We start from the raw sequence: 25,352 nt of genomic DNA, 5'->3' as shown, positions 1-25,352 counted from the left end.
CAGCATCCACTTAGGACGATAGAGAAAATAAGAATTTACTTACCGATAATTCTATTTCTCGGAGTCCGTAGTGGATGCTGGGCGCCCATCCCAAGTGCGGATTATCTGCAATACTTGTACATAGTTATTGTTAACTAATTCGGGTTATTGTTAAGGAGCCATCTTAAGAGGCCCTTTCTGTTGTCATACTGTTAACTGGGTTTAGATCACAAGTTGTACGGTGTGATTGGTGTGGCTGGTATGAGTCTTACCCGGGATTCAAAATGCCTCCCTTATTGTGTATGCTCGTCCGGGCACAGTACCTAACTGGAGTCTGGAGGAGGGTCATAGGGGGAGGAGCCAGTGCACACCACCTGACCTAGTAAAGCTTTACTTTTTTGTGCCCTGTCTCCTGCGGAGCCGCTATTCCCCATGGTCCTTTCAGGAACCCCAGCATCCACTACGGACTCCGAGAAATAGAATTATCGGTAAGTAAATTCTTATTATTATATATATATATATACACACATATATATATATATACATACATACATACATATACATACACATATATACATACATACATATACACACACACGCAGGTCAGCAGGTGCCGGCTCTCCCATCGGCTAATAATAACGTGCCGGGTGCCCGCATGTGAAAATTCAATAAATACGTAGGTAAGTGCGGCACTCCGGGCGACTTCAAAAAAGCAGACTTACCGACAGCAGGGGTCTAGCAACGTTTCAATGCTTTAAGCATTTTCCTCAGGCTTTCCTCAGGTAAGCCTGAGGAAAATGCTTAAAGAATTGAAACGTTGCTAGACCCCTGCTGTCTGTAAGTCTGCTTTTTTGAAGTCGCCCGGAGTGCTGCACTTGCCTACATACAATAAATAAATAAATATATATATATTATATATATATATTATATATATATATATATATATATATATATATATATATATATATATATATATAAATATAATCGAGAGAGAGAGAAATCCTCCACAAGTAATCTGAAGGTGTAACCGCTCTTTGAAACAGGTCGCATCGTGACTGTCGTGTTGCCAATACATATAAAAAATCTGATGGGGCTATACAAATGCTGAATGAAAAATTTGTTAGGTTGCTGACCACAGTTATAAAGTATGTGCAATTCACATTGTCAATTCTTCTACAAGAGCAGGTAAAGTAGTAAAGCTAGGGTTTATCATGTGACATCAAATAGGATATTTATCCGGCCGCTCGGGCCAACTGACAGCATCTGCTCATGTCCAGGCCATTTAAGTCTGAGATAAAAATACTGTAAATTGTATTACATAATATAAAATATAACAGCATAAATCTGAAGGTATATAAATTCATATAAAAGTTAAAGATCATCTCTGAATGCATTAGTAGAAATGTAGCTGATAAGTTTTTCAGAACACTTGAGTTAAATGAAAATAAATGATGCCTGAACTTTGCCCATGCAAGGATCCTGAGTTGTCAGCACATTATTAACAAATATTTAGAAAGCAGCAAAGGTTTTCATAGCATTATATACAATGTGCAAGAGGTACACATATTACATAGCAACGAAACACGATTGGGTGAAACGCGTGCACACAAATCAAATGTAATGTACACACACTTTCAAATCATGGGTACAGTCTTGTTTCAATAGGAAGTCCCTTTACATTTCTTAGATAAAACGTTTCCATATTCATTATAAATAAAATGTCAGTAACAGAACTTTAGACAATATTTAGGCGATGTATCAAGTCTTCTAAAGACTGGAAACGTGGACAAGTGGCATAGCTAGAAACTCATTGGTTGCAAAATCATTTTATAGAATCTACCTGATACTAGCTAAAAGCTAAATGGTTGCTATGCACAAATTCTCCACTTGCCCACAGCGTGTGCTGATTTAAATCAACTTGATTTAAAACAGGATTAAAAAAAAAAAATTCAAGGTGTTTCATGCATTGTTATTTCTCATACGTCCTAGAGGATGCTGGGGTCACATCAAGAACCATGGGGTATGGACGGGATCTGCAGGAGACATAGGCACTTTAAGACTTTCAAAGGGGTGTGAACTGGCTCCTCCCTCTATGCCCCTCCTCCAGACTCCAGTTTAGAATTGTGCCCAGGGAGACTGGATGCACTCTGAGGAGCTCTACTGAGTTTCTCTGAAAAGACTTATGTTAGGTTTTTTATTTTCAGGGAGAACTGCTGGCAACAGTCTCCCTGCTTCGTGGGACTTAGGGAAGAGAAGTTAGACCTACTTCTAGGGAGTTTAAAGGCTATGCTTCTTGGCTACAGGACACCATTAGCTCCTGAGGGTCTGATCGCTAGGTACGCCTAGATGCTCGTTCCCAGAGCCGGCCGTCACCCCCCTTGCAGAGCCAGAAGTCAGAAGACAGGTGAGTAGAAGAAGCAAAGAAGACTTCAGTGACGGCTTCTGAGGTACCGCACAGCGATCGTGCTGCGCACCATGCTCCCATACACAGCGGCACTGCAGGGTGCAGGGCGCGGGGGGGCGCCCTGAGCAGCATATAAACCTGTATATGACAATGGCAACAAGGGACATAGTGCCAGGGCACTGTCCTAACCCCCGCCAGTATAAAAAATAGCGGGACTGTAGCGCGCCATTACGGGGGCGGAACTTATCCCTCACAGCTCACACAGCCCAGCGCCATTTTATCTACACAGGCTGCAGAGACGCTGGTCCTTCCTCTCACTGCTGCATACGTATCAGGGTGAAAAACGGGGGGGCACAGTAAATTTGGTGCAATATATGTTGATTATAAAAGTGCTGCAAATCTGGGGCATTATTTCGTTTATTCAGAACCGTTGGTGAAGTGCTGGGTTGTGAGCTGGCAAACTCCCTCTGTCTTTCTGACAGACTTTAGGTGGGTCTGTCCCCTATATGCCCAGTGTGTCTGTGAGTAGTGAATACACGTGTGTCGGCATGTCTGAGGCGGAGTGCTCTTCCCAGGAGGAGGCTGTATTAGGGACACAAACGGCTGTGGGAGTGAACCTGTCGGCACCGCCGACTCCTGATTGGGTAAATGTATTGTTACAAGTCCAGACCCCCTCGGGGACACAAAAAAAAGATCATTTGCCCAGTTGGTAGGCACGGATGCCGACACGGACTCTGACTCCAGTGTCTACTATAGTGATACCAGATTAGATCCGAAATTAGCAAAGAGCATTCGGTACATGATTGCGGCGATAAAAGACGTATTACATATCTCGGAGGACCCTCTTGTTCCTGACAAAAGGGTCTGCATGTATAAGGGGAAGAAGCCTGAGGTAACGTTTCCTCCCTCTCGTGAACTGAACACCCTATTTGAAAAAGGTTTGGGAAAATCCTGACAAAAAGTTTCAGATTCCCAAAAGGATTCCGGTGGCGTATCAGTTTCCCTCTGTGGATAGGGAAAAGTGGGAGTCACCACCCATTGTGGACAAGGCTCTATCACGGCTGTCCAAAAAAGGTGGCTCTTCCGTCCCCCGACACGGAAGCCCTTAAAGATCCGGCGGATCGTAGGCAGCAAACTACATTGAAATCCATTTATGTCACCACAGGTACGCTTCTCAGGCCTGCCATTGCATCTGCGTCGGTGAGTAGTGCTATCGAAAAATGGGCAGATTACTTGTCATCCGATATAGATAACCTGGATAGGGATAGCGTTATCTTGACACTAGTTCATATCAGGGACGCTGCAGTATACCTAAAAGAAGCTGCAAGGGATATTGGCCTTTTGGGTGCAAAGGCAAATGCCATGGCAGTCTCAGCTAGACAAGTATTGTGGATTCATCAATGGAATGCGGATGCCGACAAAGAAAAATATGGAGTCTCTGCAGTATAAAGGTGGTGTGTTGTTTGGTGACGGCCTCGCCGATTTGGTATCTACGGCTACCGCGGGTAAGTCGTCCTTTTTACCTTATGTTCCTGCACAACAAAAGAAAAACACACCACTATCAGATGCAGTCCTTTCGACCCAATAAATACAAGAAAGGCCGAGGTTCTTCCTTTCTTGCTACTAGAGGAAGGGGGAAATGAAAAAAAGTCACCAGCAAAGGCAAGTTCCCAGGAGCAGTAGTCCTCCCCGGCTTCTGCCAAATCCACCGCATGATGCTGGGACTCCTCTGCGGGAGTCCGCACCGGTGGGGGGCGCGTCTCAAACTATTCAGTCAGTTCTGGGTTCGGTCGGCCCTGGACCCATGGGTTTTAGAAATAGTATCCCAGGGGTACAAACCAGAGTTTCAAGACGTTCCCCCTTGCCGATTTTTCAAATCGGCCTTACCAGCTTCTCTTCCGGACAAGGAGGTTGTACACGACGCAATACAAAAGTGGTGTCTAAATCAGGTCATTATCAAGGTTCCCCCGTCACAACAGGGAGAAGGATTTTCTTCGAGCCTGTTCGTGGTCCCGAAGCCAGACGGCTCGGTCAGACCAATCCTGAATATAAAATCCCTCAATTTCTACCTAAGAAAATACAAATTCAAGATGGTATCTCTCCGGATGGTGATCTCCACTCTGGAGCAAGGGGATTTTATGGTGTCGGTAGACATAAAGGATGCCTACTTGCACGTTCCCATTTATACTCCGCATCAGGCTTACCTGAGGTTTGCAGTTCAGGATTGTCATTACCAATTTCAGACGTTGTCGTTTGGTCTGTCCACGGCTCCGAGGGTTTTCACCAAGGTAATGGCGGAAATGATGGTTCTCCTGTGCAAGCAGGGAGTCACAATTATCCCGTACTTGAACGATCTCCTGATAAAGGCGAGATCCAGGGACCAGTTACTGCAGAACATTACGCTCTCCCCGACAGTTCTGCAACAACATGGTTGGCTCCTAAACTTGCCGAAATCACAGTTGGTGCCGACGACGCGACTGTCGTTTTTGGGAATGATTCTGGACACAGAATTACAGAGAGTTTTTCTTCCAGTGGAAAAAGCTCTGGAAATTCAGAAATGGTCAAACAAATTCTGAAGCCGACAAGTGTCAGTCCAAGAATAATCCTGTCTTCCAAGACCAGAATCTCACTCCTGTGGTGGCTGAACAACTCTCACCTCCTAGAGGGGCGCAGGTTCGGGATCCAGGACTGGATCCTGGTAACCACGGATGCGAGTCTCCGAGGCTGGGGGGCAGTCACACAGGGGGAAAACTTCCAGGGAAGATGGTCAAGCCAAGAAACTTGTCTACACATAAACGTTCTGGAGTAAAGGGCCATTTACAACGGCCTTCTTCAAGTGGAACATCATCTGCGCAATCTGCCCGTCCTGATTCAATCGGACAATATAACAGCAGTAGCAAAAATAAGAATTTACTCACCAGTAATTCTATTTCTCGTAGTCCGTAGTGGATGCTGGGAACTCCGTAAGGACCATGGGTAATAGACGGGCTCCGCAGGAGACTGGGCACTCTAAAAGAAAGATTAGGTACTATCTGGTGTGCACTGGCTCCTCCCTCTATGCCCCTCCTCCAGACCTCAGTTAGGGAAACTGTGCCCGGAAGAGCTGACACAACAAGGAAAGGATTTGGAATCCAGGGTAAGACTCATACCAGCCACACCAATCACACTGTACAATTTGTGATAACCATACCCAATTAACAGTATGAACAACAACTGAGCCTCATTTAACGGATGGCTCATAACAATAACCCTTTAGTTAAGCAATAACTATATACATGTGTTGCAGAGAGTCCGCACTTGGGACGGGCGCCCAGCATCCACTACGAGAAATAGAATTACCGGTGAGTAAATTCTTATTTTCTCTGACGTCCTAGTGGATGCTGGGAACTCCGTAAGGACCATGGGGATTATACCAAAGCCTCCAAACGGGCGGGAGAGTGCGGATGACTCTGCAGCACCGAATGGGCAAACACAAGGTCCTCCTCAGCCAGGGTATCAAACTTGTAGAATTTAGCAAATGTGTTTGAACCCGACCAAGTAGCAGCTCGGCAAAGCTGTAAAACCGAGACCCCTCGGGCAGCCGCCCAAGAAGAGCCCACCTTCCTCGTGGAATGGGCTTTTACTGATTTAGGATGCGGCAGTCCAGCCGCAGAATGTGCCAGCTGAATCGTACTACAGATCCAGCGAGCAATAGTCTGCTTTGAAGCAGGAGCACCCAGCTTGTTGGGTGCATGCAGGATAAATAGCGAGTCAGTTTTCCTGACTCCAGCCGTCCTGGAAACATACATTTTCAAAGCCCGGACTACGTCCAGCAACTTGGAATCCTCCAAGTCCCGAGTAGCCGCAGGCACCACAATAGGTTGGTTCAAATGAAACGCTGATACCACCTTTGGGAGAAATTGGGGACGAGTCCTCAATTCTGCCCTGTCCATATGGAAGATCAGATAAGGGCTTTTACATGACAAAGCCGCCAATTCTGACACACGCCTAGCTGAAGCTAAGGCCAACAGCATGACCACCTTCCACGTGAGATACTTTAGCTCCACGGTCTGAAGCGGCTCAAACCAGTGGGATTTCAGGAAATCCAACACAACGTTAAGATCCCAAGGTGCCACTGGAGGAACAAAAGGGGGCTGAATATGCAGCACTCCCTTAACAAACGTCTGAACTTCAGGCAGTGAAGCCAGTTCTTTTTGAAAGAAAATAGACAGGGCCGAAATCTGGACCTTTATGGACCCCAATTTTAGGCCCATAGTCACTCCTGACTGTAGGAAGTGCAGAAATCGACCCAGCTGGAATCCCTCTGTTGGGGCCTTCCTGGCCTCACACCAAGCAACATATTTCCGCCATATGCGGTGATAATGTTTTGCTGTCACATCCTTCCTAGCTTTTATCAGCGTAGGAATCACTTCATCTGGAATGCCCTTTTCCGTTAAGATCCGGCGTTCAACCGCCATGCCGTCAAACGCAGCCGCGGTTAAGTCTTGGAACAGACAGGGCCTCTGCTGTAACAGGTCCTGTCTGAGAGGCAGAGGCCATGGGTCATCTGAGATCATTTCTTGTAGTTCTGGGTACCAAGTTCTTCTTGGCCAATCCGGAACGATGAGTATTGTTCTTACTCCTCTCTTTCTTACTATCCTCAGTACCTTGGGTATGAGAGGAAGAGGAAGGGACACATAAACCGACTGGTACACCCACGGTGTCACTAGTGCGTCCACAGCTATCGCCTGAGGGTCCCTTGACCTGGCGCAATATTTTTTTAGCTTTTTGTTGAGGCGGGACGCCATCATGTCCATCTGTGGCCATTCCCAACGATTTACAATCTGTGTGAAGACTTCTGGATGAAGTCCCCACTCTCCCGGGTGGAGGTCGTGCCTGCTGAGGAAATCTGCTTCCCAGTTGTCCACTCCCGGAATGAACACTGCTGACAGTGCTAACACGTGATTCTACGCCCATCGAAGAATCCTTGTGGCTTCTGCCATCGCCATTCTGCTTCTTGTGCCGCCCTGGCGGTTTACATGGGCGACCGCCGTGATGTTGTCTGACTGAATCAGCACTGGTTGGTTTTGAAGCAGGGGCTCTGCTTGACTCAGGGCGTTGTAAATGGCCCTTAGTTCTAGTATATTTATGTGTAGTGAAGTCTCCTGACTTGACCACTGTCCTTGGAAGTTCCTTCCCTGAGTGACTGCCCCCCATCCTCGGAGGCTTGCATCCGTGGTCACCAGGACACAGTCCTGTATGCCGAATCTGCGGCCCTCGAGAAGATGAGCACTCTGCAGCCACCATAGCAGAGACACCCTGGCCCTCGGAGACAGGGTGATCAACCGATGCATCTGAAGATGCGATCCGGACCATTTGTCTAACAGATCCCACTGAAAGATCCTTGTATGGAACCTGCCGAAGGGAATTGCTTCGTAAGAAGCCACCAACTTTCCCAGGACTCGCGTGCAGTGATGCACCGACACCTGTTTTGGTTTCAGGAGGTCCCTGACCAGAGATAACAATTCCTGGGCCTTCTCCACCGGGAGAAACACCTTCTTCTGTTCTGTGTCCAGAATCATGCCCAGGAAAAGCAGACGCGTCGCAGGAATCAGCTTCGACTTTGGGATATTCAGAATCCAGCTGTGCTGTTGCAACACTTCCCGAGATAGAGCTACGCTGACTAACAACTGCTCTCTGGACCTCGCCTTTATAAGGAGATCGTCCAAGTACGGGATAATTATAACTCCCTTTTTCCGAAGGAGTATCATCATTTCGGCCATTACCTTGGTAAATACTCTCGGTGCCGTGGACAGACCAAACGGCAACGTCTGGAATTGGTAATGACAGTCCTGTACCACAAACCTGAGGTACTCCTGGTGAGGTGGGTAAATGGGGACATGCAAGTAAGCATCCTTGATGTCCAGCGACACCATAAAATCCCCCTCTTCCAGGCTTGCAATAACCGCCCTGAGCGATTCCATTTTGAACTTGAACTTCCTTATATAAGTGTTCAAGGATTTTAAATTCAGAATAGGTCTCACCGAACCGTCTGGTTTCGGTACCACAAACATTGTGGAATAGTAACCCCGTCCCTGTTGAAGGAGGGGAACCTTGATTATCACCTGCTGGAGGTACAGCTTGTGAATTGCCGCCAGTACTACCTCCCTTTCCCTGGGAGCAGCTGGCAAGGCTGATTTGAGGTAACGGCGAGGGGGAGTCGCCTCGAACTCCAGCTTGTATCCCTGAGATACAATTTGTACCGCCCAGAGATCCACCTGTGAGCGAACCCACTGGTTGCTGAAGTTTCGGAGACGCGCCCCCACCGCACCTGGCTCCGCCTGTGGAGCTCCAGCGTCATGCGGTGGACTTAGTGGAAGCGGGGGAGGATTTTTGTTCCTGGGAACTGGCTGCCTGGTGCAGCTTCTTCCCTCTACCCCTGCCTCTGGGCAGAAAGGATGCGCCTCTGACCCACTTGCCTTTCTGAGGTACTTGATAATACGGTGCTTTCTTAGGCTGTGAGGGAACCTGAGGTAAAAAAGTAGACTTCCCAGCTGTTGCTGTGGATACGAGGTCCGAGAGACTGTCCCCCAAACAATTCCTCACCCTTATAAGGCAAAACCTCCATGTGTTTTTTAGAATCAGCATCACCTGTCCACTGCAGAGTCCATAATACTCTCCTGGCAGAAATGGACATTGCATTAATTCTAGATGCCAGCAGGCAAATGTCCCTCTGTGCATCCCGCATATATAAGACGACGTCTTTTATATGTTCTATGGTTAGCAAAATAGTATCCCTGTCGAGGGAATCAATGTTGTCTGACAGGGTATCAGTCCATGCTGCTGCAGCACTACACATCCATGCTGAAGCAATAGCAGGTCTCAGTATAGTACCCTGGTGTGTATACACAGACTTAAGGATAGCTTCCTGCTTTCTATCCGCAGGCTCCGTCCTGAGACGGCAGTGCCACCTTTTTTGATAAGCGTGTGAGCGCCTTGTCCACCCTAGGGGATGTTTCCCAACGTAACCTGTCCGTTGGCGGGAAAGGGTACGCTATCAGTAACCTCTTAGAAATCACTAGTTTCTTATCAGGGGAACTCCATTCTTCTTCACACAATTCATTTAATTCATCAGATGGGGGAAAAGTCACTGGCTGCTTTTTCTCCCCAAACATAATACCCTTCTTGGTAGTAACCGGGTTAACATCAGAAATGTGCAATACATTTTTCATTGCAGTAATCATGCATCGGATGGCCTTTGTAGACTGTACATTTGTCTCATCCTCATCTACACTGGAGTCAGACTCCGTGTCGACATCTGTGTCTACCATCTGAGCTAGCGGGCGTTTATGAGCCCCTGACGGCCTCTGAGACGCCTGGGCAGGCGCGGGCTGAGATCCCGGCTGTCCCAAGGCTGCTGCGTCATCGAACCTTTTATGTAAGGAGTTGACACTGTCGGTTAAGACCTTCCACATATCCATCCAATCCGGTGTCGGCCCCGTCGGGGGCGACACCACACTTATCTGCCCCTGCTCCGCCTCCACGTAACCCTCCTCATCAAACATGTCGACACAGCCGTACCGACACACCGCACACACACAGGGAAATGCTCTGACTGAGGACAGGACCCCACAAAGTCCTTTGGGGAGACAGAGAGAGAGTATGCCAGCACACACCACAGCGCTATATAACACAGGGATTTACACTATAATGAGTGATTTTTCCCAATAGCTGCTTATTATCTTATTTGCGCCTAAATTTATGTGCCCCCCCTCTTTTTTACCCTTCTTGTATCAGGATAGTACTGCAGGGGAGAGCCTGGGGAGCGTCCTTCCAGCGGAGCTGTGAAGAGAAAATGGCGCTGGTGTGCTGAGGAAGAAAGCCCCTTCCCATCAGCGGCGGGCTTCTCCCGCGTTTTGTATAACTTAATGGCGGGATTTTTTTTTACACATATACAGTTTTCCAGACTGTATTATGTGTATTTAGTGCCAAAAGGTATTATAATTGCTGCCCAGGGCGCCGCCCCCCCCCAGCGCCCTGCACCCAACAGTGACCGGAGTGTGTGGTGTGCTGTGGGAGCAATGGCGCACAGCTGCGGTGCTGTGCGCTACCTTAATTTAGACAGGAGTCTTCAGCCGCCGTTTTCGTCTTCTCTTCTGTCTTCTGGCTCTGCAAGGGGGACGGCGGTGCGGCTCCGGGAACGGACGATCGAGGTCAGGCCCTGTGTTCGAACCCTCTGGAGCTAATGGTGTCCAGTAACCTAAGAAGCACAAGCTAGCTGCAAGCAAGTAGGTTTGCATCTCTCCCCTCAGTCCCACGTAGCAGTGAGTCTGTTGCCAGCAGATCTCACTGAAAATAAAAAAACCTAACAAATACTTTCTTTTCTAGCAAGCTCAGGAGAGCCCACTAGGAGCACCCAGCTCTGGCCGGGCACAGATTCTAACTGAGGTCTGGAGGAGGGGCATAGAGGGAGGAGCCAGTGCACACCAGATAGTACCTAATCTTTCTTTTAGAGTGCCCAGTCTCCTGCGGAGCCCGTCTATTCCCCATAGTCCTTACGGAGTTCCCAGCATCCACTAGGACGTCAGAGAAAAGCAGAGTGGCGATGGCAGAGGCCACAAAAGTTCTTAGTTGGGCAGAAAGACATACAAGCGCTCTGTCAGCGATCTTCATTCCAGGAGTGGACAACTGGGAAGCAGACTTCCTCAGCAGTCACGATCTCCATCCAGGGGAGTGGGGTCTTCATCAAGAAGTCTTCACAGAAGTGGCAAGTTGTTAGGGAATTCCTCAAATAGACATGATGGCGTCTTGTCTCAACAAGAAACTGCAGAGATATTGTTCCAGGTCGAAGGACCTTCAAGCAATAGCAGTGGACGCAATAGTAACACCATGGGTGTTTGAGTCGGTGTATGTATTCCCTCCGCTTCCTCTCATTCCAAAAGTGCTAAAGATCATAAGAAGAACAAAGGTTCAGGCGTTCCTCGTTGTTTTAGATTGGTCAAGGGGGGCTTGGTATCCAGATCTTCAGGAATTACTCATAGGAGATACCTGGCCTCTTCCTCTGTGAGAGGATCTGTTACAGCAGGGGCCGTGCATGTATCAAGACTTACCGTGGCTACATTTGACGGCTTGGCTGTTGAGCGCCGGATCCTAGCCTGAAAGGGTATCCCCTGTGAAGTCATTCCCACACTTCTTCAGGCTAGAAAAGGGGTAAGGTCTAAACATTACCACCGTATTTGGAGGAAATATGTGTCTTGGTGTGAATCCAAGAAGGCTCCTATGGAAAAGTTTCACTTAGGACGTTTTCTCCATTTTCTACAAGCAGGTGTGGATGCGGGTCTAAAGTTGGGCTCAATTAAAGTACAAATTTCAGCCTTATCGGTTTTCTTTCAAAAATGATTGGCCTCCCTTCCAGAAGTTCAGACTTTCGTGAAAGGCGTGTTGCACATCCAACCTCCCTTTGTGCCCCCAGTGGCTCCATGGGATCTTACCGTGGTGTTGCAGTTCCTTCAATCACATTGGTTTGAACCTTTGCAGAAGATAGAGTTGAAATTCGTCACTTGCAAAGTGGTCATGTTGGCCTTGGCATCCGTGAGGCGGGAGTCTGAATTAGCGGCTTTGTCTCACAAGAGCCCCCTATTTGATTTTCCATGAGGATAGAGAGGAGTTGATGACTCGTCAGCAATTTCTGCCAAAAGTGGTTTCATCAATCCACATGAACCAACCTATTGTAGTGCCAGTGGCTACTGGCGCCTTAGTGGAATCGAAGTCTCTCGATGTAGTCAGAGCTTTGAAAATTTATGTCACCAGAACGGCTCAGATTAGGAAATTGGAGGCTCTGTTTGTTCCCAACAAGATTGGGGCTCCAGCTTCCAAGCAGACTATTGCACGCTGGATCTGTAATACGATTCAGCATGCCCATTCTACGGCTGGATTACCATTACCGAATTCGGTGAAGCCCCATTCTACCAGGAAAGTGGGTTCGTCCTGGGCGGCTGCCTGGGGGTTTTCGGCATTACAACTTTCCCGAGCAGCTACTTGGTCGGGTTCAAATAACTTTGAGAAGTTTTACAAGTTTGATACCCTGGCCGAGGAAGACCTCATGTTTGGTCAATTGGTGCTGCAGAGTTGTTCGCACTCTCCCGCCCGTTCTAGAGCTTTGGTATAACCCCTTGGTTCTTGATGTGACCCCAGCATCCTCTAGGGCGTATGAGAAAATAGGATTTTAATACCTACCGGTAAATCCTTTTCTCTTAGTCCGTAGAAAATGCTGGGCGCCCATCCCAGTGCGTACTGTATCTGCAGTTATTAGTTGTGGTTACACACATGTTGTGTTACGTTTATAGTCAGCCTATTGCCGATGTTGTTCATGCCGTTGACTTGCGTTGTGTTGAATGCCATGTTGTACGGCGTGCTTGAGGTGTGAGCTGGTATGTATCTCACCTTAGTTAAAAAATAAGATTTTAAACCTATCGGTAAATCTTTCTCCTAGTCCGTAGAGGATGCTGGGGACTCCGTAAGGACCATGGGATGTAGACGGGCTCCGCAGTAGACATGGGCACTATAAAGAACTTTTAGTATGGGTGTGCACTGGCTCCTCCCTCCAATTCGGACACCCGCCTTGCAGATGCCAAAGCCAATAACATGACCACCTTCCATGTGAGAAATTTTAATTCCACTGTTTGAAAAGGTTCAAACGTGTGAGATTTCAGGAAACTTACCACCACGTTAAGGTCCCACGGTGCCACTGGGGGCACAAAGGGTGGCTGGATGTGCAGCACTCCCTTCACAAACGTCTGGACTTCTGAGAGAGAAGCCAAACGGCGGCACGGCTCCGGGACGGGTTGAATAATACCTTTTTCCCTGTTGGACCAGGGGAAACCTTGACCACCACTTGCTGTAGACACAGCTTTTGAATTGCCGCTAACACTACTTCCCTCTCCGGGGGTGAAGCTGGCAAGGCCGACTTGAAAAATCGGCGAGGGGGCACCTCTTCGAATTCCAGCTTGTAGCCTTGGGAAACAATTTCCATCACCCAAGGATCCACGCCTGAAAGAATCCAGATCTGGCTGAAAAGTCGAAGGCGCGCCCCCACTGGTGCGGACTCCCTTAGGGGAGCCCCAGCTTCATGCGGTGGATTTTGTAGAAGCCGGCGGCGCAGCTCCAGGACGAACGGTGGGGTGAGACCTGCGTTCCGACTCCTTCTGGAGCTAATGGTGTCCAGTAGCCTAAGAAGCAGAGCCTATAATTTAAGTAGGTCTGCTTCTCTCTCCTCAGTCCCACGATGCAGGGAGCCTGTTGCCAGCAGTGCTCCCTGAAAATAAAAAAACTAACAAAATTATTTTTCAGAGAAACTCTGGAGAGCTCCTCTGTAATGCACCCTATCTCCTCTGGGCACAAAATCTAACAGAGGTCTGGAGGAGGGGCATAGAGGGAGGAGCCAGTGCACACCCATACTAAAAGTTCTTTATAGTGCCCATGTCTCCTGCGGAGCACATCTATACCCCATGGTCCTTACGGAGTCCCCAGCATCCTCTAGGACGTAAGAGAAATTTAAATCCTTTTCCTCTAAATGTCCGTCTCCCTGGGCACAGTTCCTATAACTGGAGTCTGGGGGAGGGGCATAGAGGGAGGAGCCAGTTCACACCCCTTTGAAAGTCTTAAAGTGCCCATGTCTCCTGCGGATCCCGTCTATACCCCATGGTTCTTGATGTGACCCCAGCATCCTCTACGGACTAAGAGAAAATAAGAATTTACTCACCGGTAATTCTATTTCTCGTAGTCCGTAGTGGATGCTGGGAACTCCGTAAGGACCATGGGGAATAGCGGGCTCCGAAGGAGACTGGGCACTCTAAGAAAGAATTAGGACTACCTGGTGTGCACTGGCTCCTCCCTCTATGCCCCTCCTCCAGACCTCAGTTAGGGAAACTGTGCCCGGAAGAGCTGACACAATAAGGAAAGGAATTGGAATCCCGGGTAAGACTCATACCAGCCACACCAATCACACCGTACAACTCGTGATACTATACCCAGTTAACAGTATGAACAACAACTGAGCCTCTCGAATAGATGGCTCAAAACAATAACCCTTTAGTTAGGCAATAACTATATACAAGTATTGCAGACAATCCGCACTTGGGATGGGCGCCCAGCATCCACTACGGACTACGAGAAATAGAATTACCGGTGAGTAAATTCTTATTTTCTCTGACGTCCCAGTGGATGCTGGGAACTCCGTAAGGACCATGGGGATTATACCAAAGCTCCCAAACGGGCGGGAGAGTGCGGGTGACTCTGCAGCACCGAATGCGCAAACTCAAGGTCCTCCTCAGCCAGGGTATCAAACTTGTAGAATTTTGCAAACGTGTTTGAACCCGACCAAGTAGCAGCTCGGCAAAGTTGTAACGCCGAGACCCCTCGGGCAGCCGCCCAAGAATAGCCCACCTTCCTCGTGGAATGGGCTTTTACAGATTTAGGATGCGGCAGTCCAGCCGCCGAATGTGCAAGTTGAATCGTGCTACAGATCCAGCGAGCAATAGTCTGCTTTGAAGCAGGAGCACCCAGCTTGTTGGGTGCATACAGGATAAATAGCGAGTCAGTTTTTCTGACTCTAGCCGTCCTGGAAACATATTTTCAGGGCCCTGACTACGTCCAGCAACTTGGAATCCTCCAAGTCCCGAGTAGCCGCAGGCACCACAATAGGTTGGTTCACATGAAAAGCTGATACCACCTTAGGAAGGACTTGGGAACGAGTCCTCAATTCCGCCCTATCCATATGAAAAATCAGATAAGGGCTTTTACATGACAAAGCCGCCAATTCTGATACACGCCTGGCCGACGCCAAGGCCAACAGCATGACCACCTTCCACGTGAGGTACTTTATCTCCACGGTTTTAAGTGGCTCAAACCAATGCGACTTTAGGAAATCCAACACCACGTTGAGATCCCAAGGTGCCACTGGGGGCACAAAAGGGGGCTGAATATGCAGCACTCCCTTAACAAAAGTCTGAACTTCAGGCAGTGAAGCCAGTTCTTTTTGGAAGAAAATCGACAGAGCCAAAATCTGGACCTTAATGGACCCCAATTTTAGGCCCATAGTCACCCCTGACTGTAGGAAGTGCAGAAATCAACCTAGCTGAAATTCCTCCGTTGGGGCCTTCCTGGCCTCACACCAAACAACATATTTCCGCCATATGCGGTGATAATGTTTTGCGGTCACATCATTCCTAGCTTTAATCAGTGTAGGAATGACTTCCTCCGGTATGCCCTTTTCTTTTAGGATCCGGTGTTCAACCGCCATGCCGTCAAACGCAGCCGCGGTAAGTCTTGGAACAGACAGGGCCCCTGTTGCAGCAGGTCCTGTCTGAGCGGCAGAGGCCATGGGTCCTCTGAGATCATTTCTTGAAGTTCTGGGTACCAAGCTCTTCTTGGCCAATCCGGAACAATGAGTATTGTCCTCACTCCTCTTCTTACGATTCTCAGTACCTTGGGTATGAGAGGAAGAGGAGGGAACACATAGACCGACTGGAACACCCACAGTGTTACCAGGGCGTCCACAGCTATCGCCTGAGGGTCTCTTGACCTGGCGCAATACCTTTGCAGCTTTTTGTTGAGACGGGACGCCATCATGTCTACCTGTGGCAGTTCCCATCGGTTTGTAATCTGAATGAAAACTTCTTGATGGAAGTCCCCACTCTCCCGGGTGGAGGTCGTGCCTGCTGAGGAAGTCTGCTTCCCAGTTGTCCACTCCCGGAATGAACACTGCTGACAGTGCTTGTACGTGATTCTCCGCCCACCGAAGAATCCTGGTGGCTTCCGTCATCGCGACTCTGCTTCTTGTGCCGCCCTGGCGGTTTACATGAGCCACCGCGGTGATGTTGTCTGACTGAATCAGCACCGGTTGGTTGCGAAGCAGGGGCTCCGCATGACTCAGGGCGTTGAATATGTCCCTTAGTTCCAGGATGTTTATGTGCAGACAAGTTTCCTGACTTGACCACAACCCTTGGAAGTTTCTTCCCTGAGTGACTGCCCCCCACCCTCGGAGGCTCGCATCCGTGGTCACCAGGACCCAGTCCTGTATGCCGAACCTGCGGCCCTCGAGAAGGTGAGCACTCTGTAGCCACCACAGAAGAGACACCCTGGCCCTGGGGGACAAGGTGATCAATCGTTGCATCTGAAGATGCGATCCGGACCACTTGTCCAACAGATCCCATTGAAAGATCCTCGCATAGAACCTGCCGAAGGGAATGGCTTCGTACGATGCCACCATCTTTCCCAGGACTCGCGTGCAGTGATGCACCGATACCTGTTTTGGTTTTAAGAGGTCTCTGACAAGAGTCACAAGCTCTTGAGCCTTCTCCGTCGGGAGAAACACCTTCTTCTGGTCTCCAGAATCATGCCCAGAAAGGGCAGACGCGTCGTAGGAATCAGCTGCGACTTTGGGATATTCAGAATCCAGCCATGCTGTTGCAACACTTCCTGTGAGTGCGCTACGCTGATTTGCAACTGCTCCCTCGACCTCGCCTTTATGAGGAGATCGTCCAAGTATGGGATAACTGTGACTCCTTGCTTTCTCAGGATCACCATCATTTCTGCCATTACCTTGGTAAATATTATCGGTGCCGTGGACAGACCAAACGGCAACGTCTGGAATTGGTAATGACAGTCCTCTGTACCACAAATCTGAGGTACTCCTGATGAGGCGGATAAATGGGGACATGCAAGTAAGCATCCTTGATGTCCAGAGACACCATAAAATCCCCCTCTTCCAGGCTTGCAATGACCGCTCTGAGCGATTCCATTTTGAACTTGAATCTTTTCAGATAAATGTTCAGGGACTTTAAATTTAATATAGGTTTGACCGAACCGACCGGTTTCGGTACCACAAACATTGTGGAATAGTATCCCTTTCCCTGTTGAGGAAGGGGAACCTTTACCACCACCTGCTGGAGAAATAGCTTTGGAATTGCCGCTACCACTACTTCCCTTTCTATGGGGGAAGCTGGCAGGGCCGATTTTAGGTAACGTTGAGGGGGCATCACCTCGAATTCCAGCTTGTATCCCTGAGACACAATCTGTATAGCCCAGGGATCCACCTGTGAGCGAACCCACTGGTGACTGAAATGTCGGAGACGCGCCCCCACCGCTCCTGGCTCCACCCGTGGAGCCCCAGCGTCATGCGGTGGATTTAGTGGAAGCCGGGGAGGACTTCTGTTCCTGGGAACTAGCTGTAAGGTGTAGCCTTTTTTCCTCTACCCCTGCCTCTAGCAAGAAAGGAAGCACCTCTTACCTTCTTGCTTCTTTGTGCGCGAAAGGACTGCATTTGGTAATACGGTGCTTTCTTCAGTTGTGAGGGAATATATGGCAAAAAGTTTGACTTCCCAGCAGTAGCTGTGGAAACCAGGTCTGAGAGACCGTCCCCAAACAATTCCACACCCTTGTAAGGTAACACCTCCATGTGTTTTTTTGGTGTCGGCATCACCTGTCCACTGCCGAGTCCACAGGACCCTCCTGGCAGAAATTGACATTGCATTAATTCTAGAGCCCAGTAGGCAAATGTCCCTCTGGGCATCCCTCATATATAGGACAGTGTCTTTTATATGCCCCAGGGTCAGGATAATGGTATCCCTGTCTAAGGTATCCATTTCATCAGACAGATTATCTGTCCACGCTGCTACAGCACTACACATCCACGCCGACGCAATTGCCGGCCTCAGTCGAGTCCCTGAATGTGTATAAACAGATTTCAGGATACTTTCCTGCTTTCTATCTGCAGGATCCTTTAGGGTGGCCGTATCCTGCGACGGCAGGGCCACCTTCTTAGATAAGCGTGTCAAAGCTTTATCTACCCTAGGAAATGATTCCCAGCGCACCCTGTCCTCTGGCGGGAAAGGGTACGCCATAATTAACCTTTTGTAAATCAGGACTTTCTTGTCTGGGGAATCCCACGCTCTTTCACATAACTCATTTAACTCATGTGAAGGGGGAAAAGTCACCTCTTGCTTTTTCTCCCCATACATATAAACCCTCTTGTCAGGGACAGGGTTTAACTCTGGTGTGTGTAAAATATCCTTCATCGCTATAATCATGTAACGTATAGCTTTTGACATTTTTGGTTGCAATTTTGCATCATCGTCGTCGACACTGGAGTCAGAATCCGTGTCGATATCTGTGTCAACCATTTTGGATAGTGGGCGCTTTTGAGACCCTGTGGGCCTCTGCACTGTACGATCAGGCATGGGTTGAGACCCTGACTGGCCAGAGGCATCAGCTTTATCCAACCTTTTATGTAAGGAGTTTACATTATCATTTAACACCTTCCACATATCCATCCAATCAGGTGTCGGCACCGTCGGCGGCGACACGTCAGTCAACTGCACTTGCTCCGCCTCCACATAGCCCTCCTCGTTAAACATGTCGACACACGCGTACAGACACACCACACACACAGGGGAAGCTCTAAATGAGGACAGGACCCCCACAAGGCCTTTTGGAGAGACAGAGAGAGAGTATGCCAGCACACACCCCAGCGCTATATAACCCAGGGATTACACAGTAACTTAGTGTTTACCCAGTAGCTGCTGTATTATGATCAATGCGCCTAAATTTATGTGCCCCCCCTCTCTTTTTTACCCTTCTACCGATATTCTGCAGGGGAGAGCCTGGGGAGCTTCCTCTCAGCGGAGCTGTGTAAGGAAAATGGCGCTGGTGAGTGCTGAGGACGAAGGCCCCGCCTCCTCAGCGGCGGGCTTCTGTCCCGCGATTTCTTGTAAAATAAATGGCGGGGGCTCATACATATAACAGTGTGCCACTGTTTATATGCAGCATTCGCCAGGAGGTAACAATTGCTGCCCAGGGCGCCCCCCCCTGCGCCCTGCACCCTACAGTGACCGGAGTGTGTGGGTTAGTGTGGGCGCAATGGCGCACAGCTGCAGTGCGCTACCACATGTGAAGACAGGAGTCTTCTGCCGCCGATTTCGATGTCTTCTCCGCTTCTGCCGGCTTCTGTCTTCTGGCTCTGCGAGGGGGACGGCGGCGCGGCTCCGGGAACGGACGACAAGGTCAGGTCCTGTGTTCGATCCCTCTGGAGCTAATGGTGTCCAGTAGCCTAAGAAGCGCAACCTAGCTGCAGTGAGTAGGTTTGCTTCTCTCCCCTCAGTCCCACGTAGCAGAGAGTCTGTTGCCAGCAGAAGCTCTCTGAAAATAAAAAACCTAATAAAATACTTTCTTTACTAGAAGCTCAGGAGAGCCCACTAGGAGCACCCAGCTCTGGCCGGGCACAGATTCTAACTGAGGTCTGGAGGAGGGGCATAGAGGGAGGAGCCAGTGCACACCAGATAGTACTAAATATTTCTTTAGAGTGCCCGGTCTCCTGCGGAGCCCGCTATTCCCCATGGTCCTTACGGAGACCCCAGCATCCACTAGGACGTCAGAGAAAAATCCAATGTAAAAAAAATGTAAATAACAAAATCTGATTTAAATTAAAAATTAAATTAAATCTGATTTAATTGGGCACGATTCAATTTGATTACAGTCGAACAGCGCTGAGAAATAGCTCACGGGGCTATTCGATACAGCTCCCTGTGACACCCAAAGACGGGATTTCTTATCGCATCCACGGAGGGGTGCGAGCAGAAATCCGATAAAAGTGCCAGTGCAATCTGATTTCTACCCTTCGCGCGCTGGAAACAGCGTCGCACCAGGCACTTAAGTCGGAAAACGCTGGTTCTCCCGACAAAACACCCAGTTTAGTACTGGAGAACGGGCATTCTCCGACCTACCACTGCGCTGTATTGAATAGCCCTGAGAGCTAATTCCCGATGCTATTCACCCGGCCTCAAATTGAATCGTGCCCATTGATTATTTTAATTATTTTATTTAAATCATGATTTTTTTTCACACTCTACTTGCTCACTCTTTTGGAGGTGTTATACATCACCCCTTATTCACTCATATAGGTGAACATGAAGGATACAAATCTATAGGGTTGCAATGTAACAAGCAGTAAAAAGTTTGGAGAAGCGGACCGGAGGAGACATTGCCCCTAGCAACGAATCAGCTGCTATCATTTTTATAAGAATGTACTTGATTAAATGCTACCCTAAAGCGGATTGATTGCTATGGGCAACTTTGCTACTCCTTTCACCGTTTGATACATCAACCCCCATATCCCTTACCACGTAATCAAGGGGTTGTTTTGCCATTAAACCCAACACAACTACCAGCAGGTTACCCACACTACATAGGTATTACATTCACAATACACAGATAGATTCCCACCGTGACCCTAACCCAGAACCTCAAAGTTGTGAGGCAACAAATGCTAACCACTGTGCACCCATAAACCGATAACTAATCATACTTATATAAATATTACAAACAAAAGCTCTCGAGGGTGTACACTTTAAAGATTTACAACTCCATTATATAGTCTATCAATCTGAATTTAATAGTTGTATTGCAACCTGCAGCTACCATATAAATCAATGGGAGCAATTCAATTGCTTGTGCTGCTGCCCATCACTTATTGCAGATGTCACACCCAAAATGCATGGTATGTGCAACATAATGGGGTCGATTCTATTCGGCAACTAATGAATAGCGCCGGGAATTAGCTCCCGACGCTATTCAATTCAGCAACTAATTACCTGCAATTGTCGGGAATTCTTCTCTCATCCCCGGGGGATGAGAAGAGAAACCCGACAAAAGTGCTGCCTCGCGCCGGGGAGTTAAGTCGGAGAATGCCCGTTCTCCCGACAATTCAACCTGTTTTGTCGGCGAGAACGGGCCATCGCCGACGTAACTAGTTGCTGAATTGAATAGCGTCGGGAGCCAATTCCCGGCGGTATTCATTAGTTGCCGAATAGAATCGACCCCAATGCAGCTTCTTTCATCTACAATGGACAGTAAAGGAGCCCACACTGGGCCCATTTCTGCTCACCCCTCAGGAGGGTGAGAGTTGGAATCTGCAATAAGTGATTAGCGCCCTCAGCACTCGCTCTCAGAGACAACTACTGAATAAATCCAGTCACTATAGACAAAGCTGCGGCTGCAAAAAAGCAACTGAATTCCGCCATTCAAGAGGGAAAGAAATTAATGTATGGTATATAGTGAGCAGCCCATAACATATTGCATGTTTTTTACGGACCGTACAGCTGCATGCATTAGCAGTCACATGGTACCACACATTCCGTAGCGACTGACATACTTGTACAGATCCGACATACATGAAACCGGTAAACATCTACATGAGTACTGCGCAGAATAATAAATGCATGGATGCAGTTAACAAAACAAATTTCATATATTAAGAGAGAAAAGAAAATGAGCATGACATACAGCAGGGTCAGACAAGAGAATCATCACAGACCATCATAGTGTAATAGCACCTGAGCAAGCACCGATCACAGTATAAAAACACACAGGAACCATCACATTGGTTTGTTCAAACATGTGACCCAGAAGCAGCTCTGGTGCTCATATGCTAATCACACATATATTTCAAACTACTATATACACGTGAAGAAAACACTGTGTATAAAAGGTTGTACAGGTTGAGTATCCTTATCCAAAATGCTTGGGACCAGAGGTATTTTGGATATCGGATTTCTCTGTATTTTGGAATAATTGCATACTATAATCATGGTGATGGGACCTAAATCTAAGCACAGAATGCATTTATGTTACATATACACACAGCCCGAAGGTCATTTTAGCCAATATTTTTTGTAACTTTGTGCATTAAACAAAGTGTGTCTACATTCACACAATTCATTTATGTTTCATATACACCTTATACACACAGCATGAAGGTCATTTAATACAATATTTTTAATAACTTTGTGTATTAAACAATGTTTGTGTACATTGAGCCATCAGAAAACAAAGGTTTCACTATCTCAGTCTCACTCAAAAAAGTCAGTATTTCGGAATATTTGGATATGGGATACTCAACCTGTATTCCTAAAAACAAAGTTTAACCAATGTAAAAAAAAAACATCACAGGATTGGCTGCAATACATGCTGTGCGACTGCAAATTATCACTGCAGGTAATGGGCAATTGTACAAAGAACAATGCCAGATAACCCTATGCAATTAGAAATCCACCACAGACATCACTAACAAACCATGGTGAAACCAGATGTCATCTTGTGTGGGGCACAAATGCTAAATACTGTAAGCTCACCTCTCAGGTCAAGCATAGGATTTACCAGCATGCAGAGACTATCATATACAACCTACACTGTGAGAAGCGCCAGGCCAAACGTCCAGCTGAATAACACATTGAATAGAATACTACTACCTTGGTATATGCACTAGTACATGGATATGTAGCCAAAGCCCTGCTCAACAAATGAAAAATTTAAAAACAAACATCTGGAAGATGTTATTTAGCAATATTGGGTCTTCAGGGCCAAAAGCAAATCATCTAGCAGACACTGTCAATGACAACACACTGGGGCCGATACAAATGTTTTTTGCGCGACCGCCAATAGGGGGCACCCGACGGCAGCATTTCAATTGTTCTGTCTGTCGGGCGCCCTGCAGCTCACATTTTTTCTCGCAGACTTCTGAAGTGCGAGAAAATGTGTTAAAACTAAGCACTTTGGGCGTCCAAATGGAAGTTTGAATGCCCAAACCAGAAAATTCAGACGGCTTTAGCAGTTTTGGGTGGCTAAACCTGGTATGTTTGGGCACGGCATGCGCGATATCCATGGACTCTCACAAAACACAACTGAATTATGATAATTGTTTGGGTGTCTACAAAGCACTGATTAGATGGGATCGCCTCAATGGAACAGGTTTTCTCCCCTTGTTTTTGCTTATGAAGGACGAGAAAAAAGAAAAGAAAAAAAAAAAAGAAGGACAAAGGGCTCTTTACGAAATGGCCAATATTGCGCAAGACTCCTTCGAAGCCTCAAACTTCATTAAATCTGTCTCTAGGTATACTCACGGAATCAGGCTGCAAAATGTATTGGTTTTGCATGGTAACTATAAATATAGGTCTAGAAACATGGAAGATATTTAGGTATTTCAAACAAAAAACTTAAATTGTTGGCCACATGGAAGACTCCTTATAATACATTTCTTGTACTCACAGGCAGATTAAGTTTGATTACATCCACAGGTTGCTGAAACGGCCAAGCGAACTGGTGCTTCCATAGTGTCTTCAGCACGGTTTTCAATAAGTACTGTAATTGGTTGGTCTGTCGCTTAGATTGGCCTGGTCTTGTAGTTTCTGGAGGAGGAGGGTTAAGTAACTGAGGAACCGGCGGCTGATGTGGAAGAGGTGCTGGCTGTGGGGCCCCAGACATCGGAGCCCCTTCAACTCCGTCACCCATTCCAGAAGTGGCCCTCAGACGTGTACCAAGCCCAGTCTCGGCTGACATGGTAGAGCTCCCATCGCATGCAGGCCAGTCGACCTGTGGAGAGAAAGCATGTAACAATGGTTTTACATCGGTGTTGATAAAGTTTCAATAATACACTTTCATTAATAAACGGCATTGAGATTTTCAGTACAGTTGGCCATTATAAGAGATTCTGCTAGCCCCATCTAGCTAGCAGTTGGCTATGGCACTGTCTAGATAAGCCTAAAATAATTCCGTTTATACATTTTTTGGAAAAAATAAAAAAAAATCACACTGCAACACATCTTACCACGCACAGTAATGAGGTGTACATCACAAAAAGCAGAATAATAGAAGCATTCATATGACTATTACACAGCTAATCTTATGAAGTGTGTCAGGAAACACTAATAACAAATAAAAAAAAAGACAAATTTTGCCAATGGCATACCAAAGTAACTGGTTCATGTTAACAAACCATCTCCACAATGCAATTGTGTAAGACTGTAATGTAAAGACTTACATAAACCTCATTACTTATTTTGCTTGATTTGGAAAACAGTAAAATCTCAGACCAGCAACATGCAAAATGCGTTCTTCCCTTAGGTGCTGTGTAAGACAGACACAATAGAAAACCACAAAGAATCTGATGATATATCGGAGGACTTGCATTTTGCTTCAATTTCCAAACACAGCCTGCAGAGTTATCCGACTGCATGACAGCAGCTCTATGTCCATGTATATATGATTCCATACCCCACAGCCAGAGAGCCTGGTTCCCAGCATTATCTACATGACATCATCAGTAATGATACAGCAGCAATTCCTGTACCTGGCTGCAGGACACCTCTATGGCTGCTAGCAGGGGGAAGGCAGGCTGTGCATACTGGGGGCACACACAGCGGTACACAGGGGGCACAGCCTCTGTGTGTGAGGGGACAGAGAGCCCATCGCCATGCCACACAGCGCCCTCCCCTCCCCAGCCCTGAGCGGGGCCAATCTCCGGGTGCCCGGGGCACGGCCGCAGCGTCCCTCCTCACACCCCGCACCCGAGCATACAGGCATACACCCCACCACCACCCTCCGGCCTCCTCTCCCAGAAAATGGCGCCGGCACGGGCTGCTCTGCAGGCCCCGGACTCCACCTCCCAGGTGTATCCCCCCTGTAGGCACACGGACACACAGCGCTACACGCTGCCGTGATAACAGACCTCCACATACCCGAAGCTCGACACCAGCGACCGCCTCACCGTCCGATACAGGCCCGCCAAGGAGAACCGGCGTTACGGAAACTGCGCAAAGCCGCCAGCCACCGAATTCACTGCAAGCGTAAATCCCATATTCACGACGCGTACGCTGGGGAAAGAACGTAAGGCTTCCGCTGCTATGCGTGCGCCAATTGCGTAACTAGGACTTAAGATACGACAGGAACGTGACGGAACAGGAAGGTCCCCGTGAGATAGGCGAGCGGTGTAAAAGTTGTGTCACGCTGGCGGCGTAAAATGCCCAATTCACGACCGCGTACGACTAGTCGCGGATATGACGTCATGCGCAGCAGGAGCGTGGTGATGCAATCACATGTAACTGTGGGCACCGCAGCTACGCAACCGGAGTAGCTACTGTAAGCAGACAGCGTAACCCCA

At 47.9% G+C, this 25,352-nt stretch overlaps 1 protein-coding gene across 10 annotated transcripts in view; it reads right to left on the bottom strand.

Moving 5' to 3' along the window:
• The window catches only part of BRD4 (bromodomain containing 4), a 200,702-nt gene that overhangs the window by 139,804 nt on the left and 35,546 nt on the right, over positions 1-25,352 (bottom strand). For 8 of the 10 annotated variants that reach the window (XM_063931646.1, XM_063931645.1, XM_063931642.1 and 5 more), the window contains exon 2: positions 23,462-23,785. In XM_063931646.1, the coding sequence (XP_063787716.1) occupies positions 23,462-23,752 (291 nt within the window). In that variant the 5' untranslated portion in view covers positions 23,753-23,785. Of the gene's footprint in view, positions 1-23,461; positions 23,786-24,542; positions 24,667-24,930; positions 25,026-25,352 lie in introns of those variants that run through there. The other 2 variants (XM_063931647.1, XM_063931649.1) reach the window with 2 other exon arrangements.

Source organism: Pseudophryne corroboree, chromosome 6, assembly GCF_028390025.1.
Source record: "Pseudophryne corroboree isolate aPseCor3 chromosome 6, aPseCor3.hap2, whole genome shotgun sequence".
Taxonomy (NCBI): domain Eukaryota; kingdom Metazoa; phylum Chordata; class Amphibia; order Anura; family Myobatrachidae; genus Pseudophryne; species Pseudophryne corroboree.
This window is presented reverse-complemented; position numbering and strand designations above follow the sequence as displayed.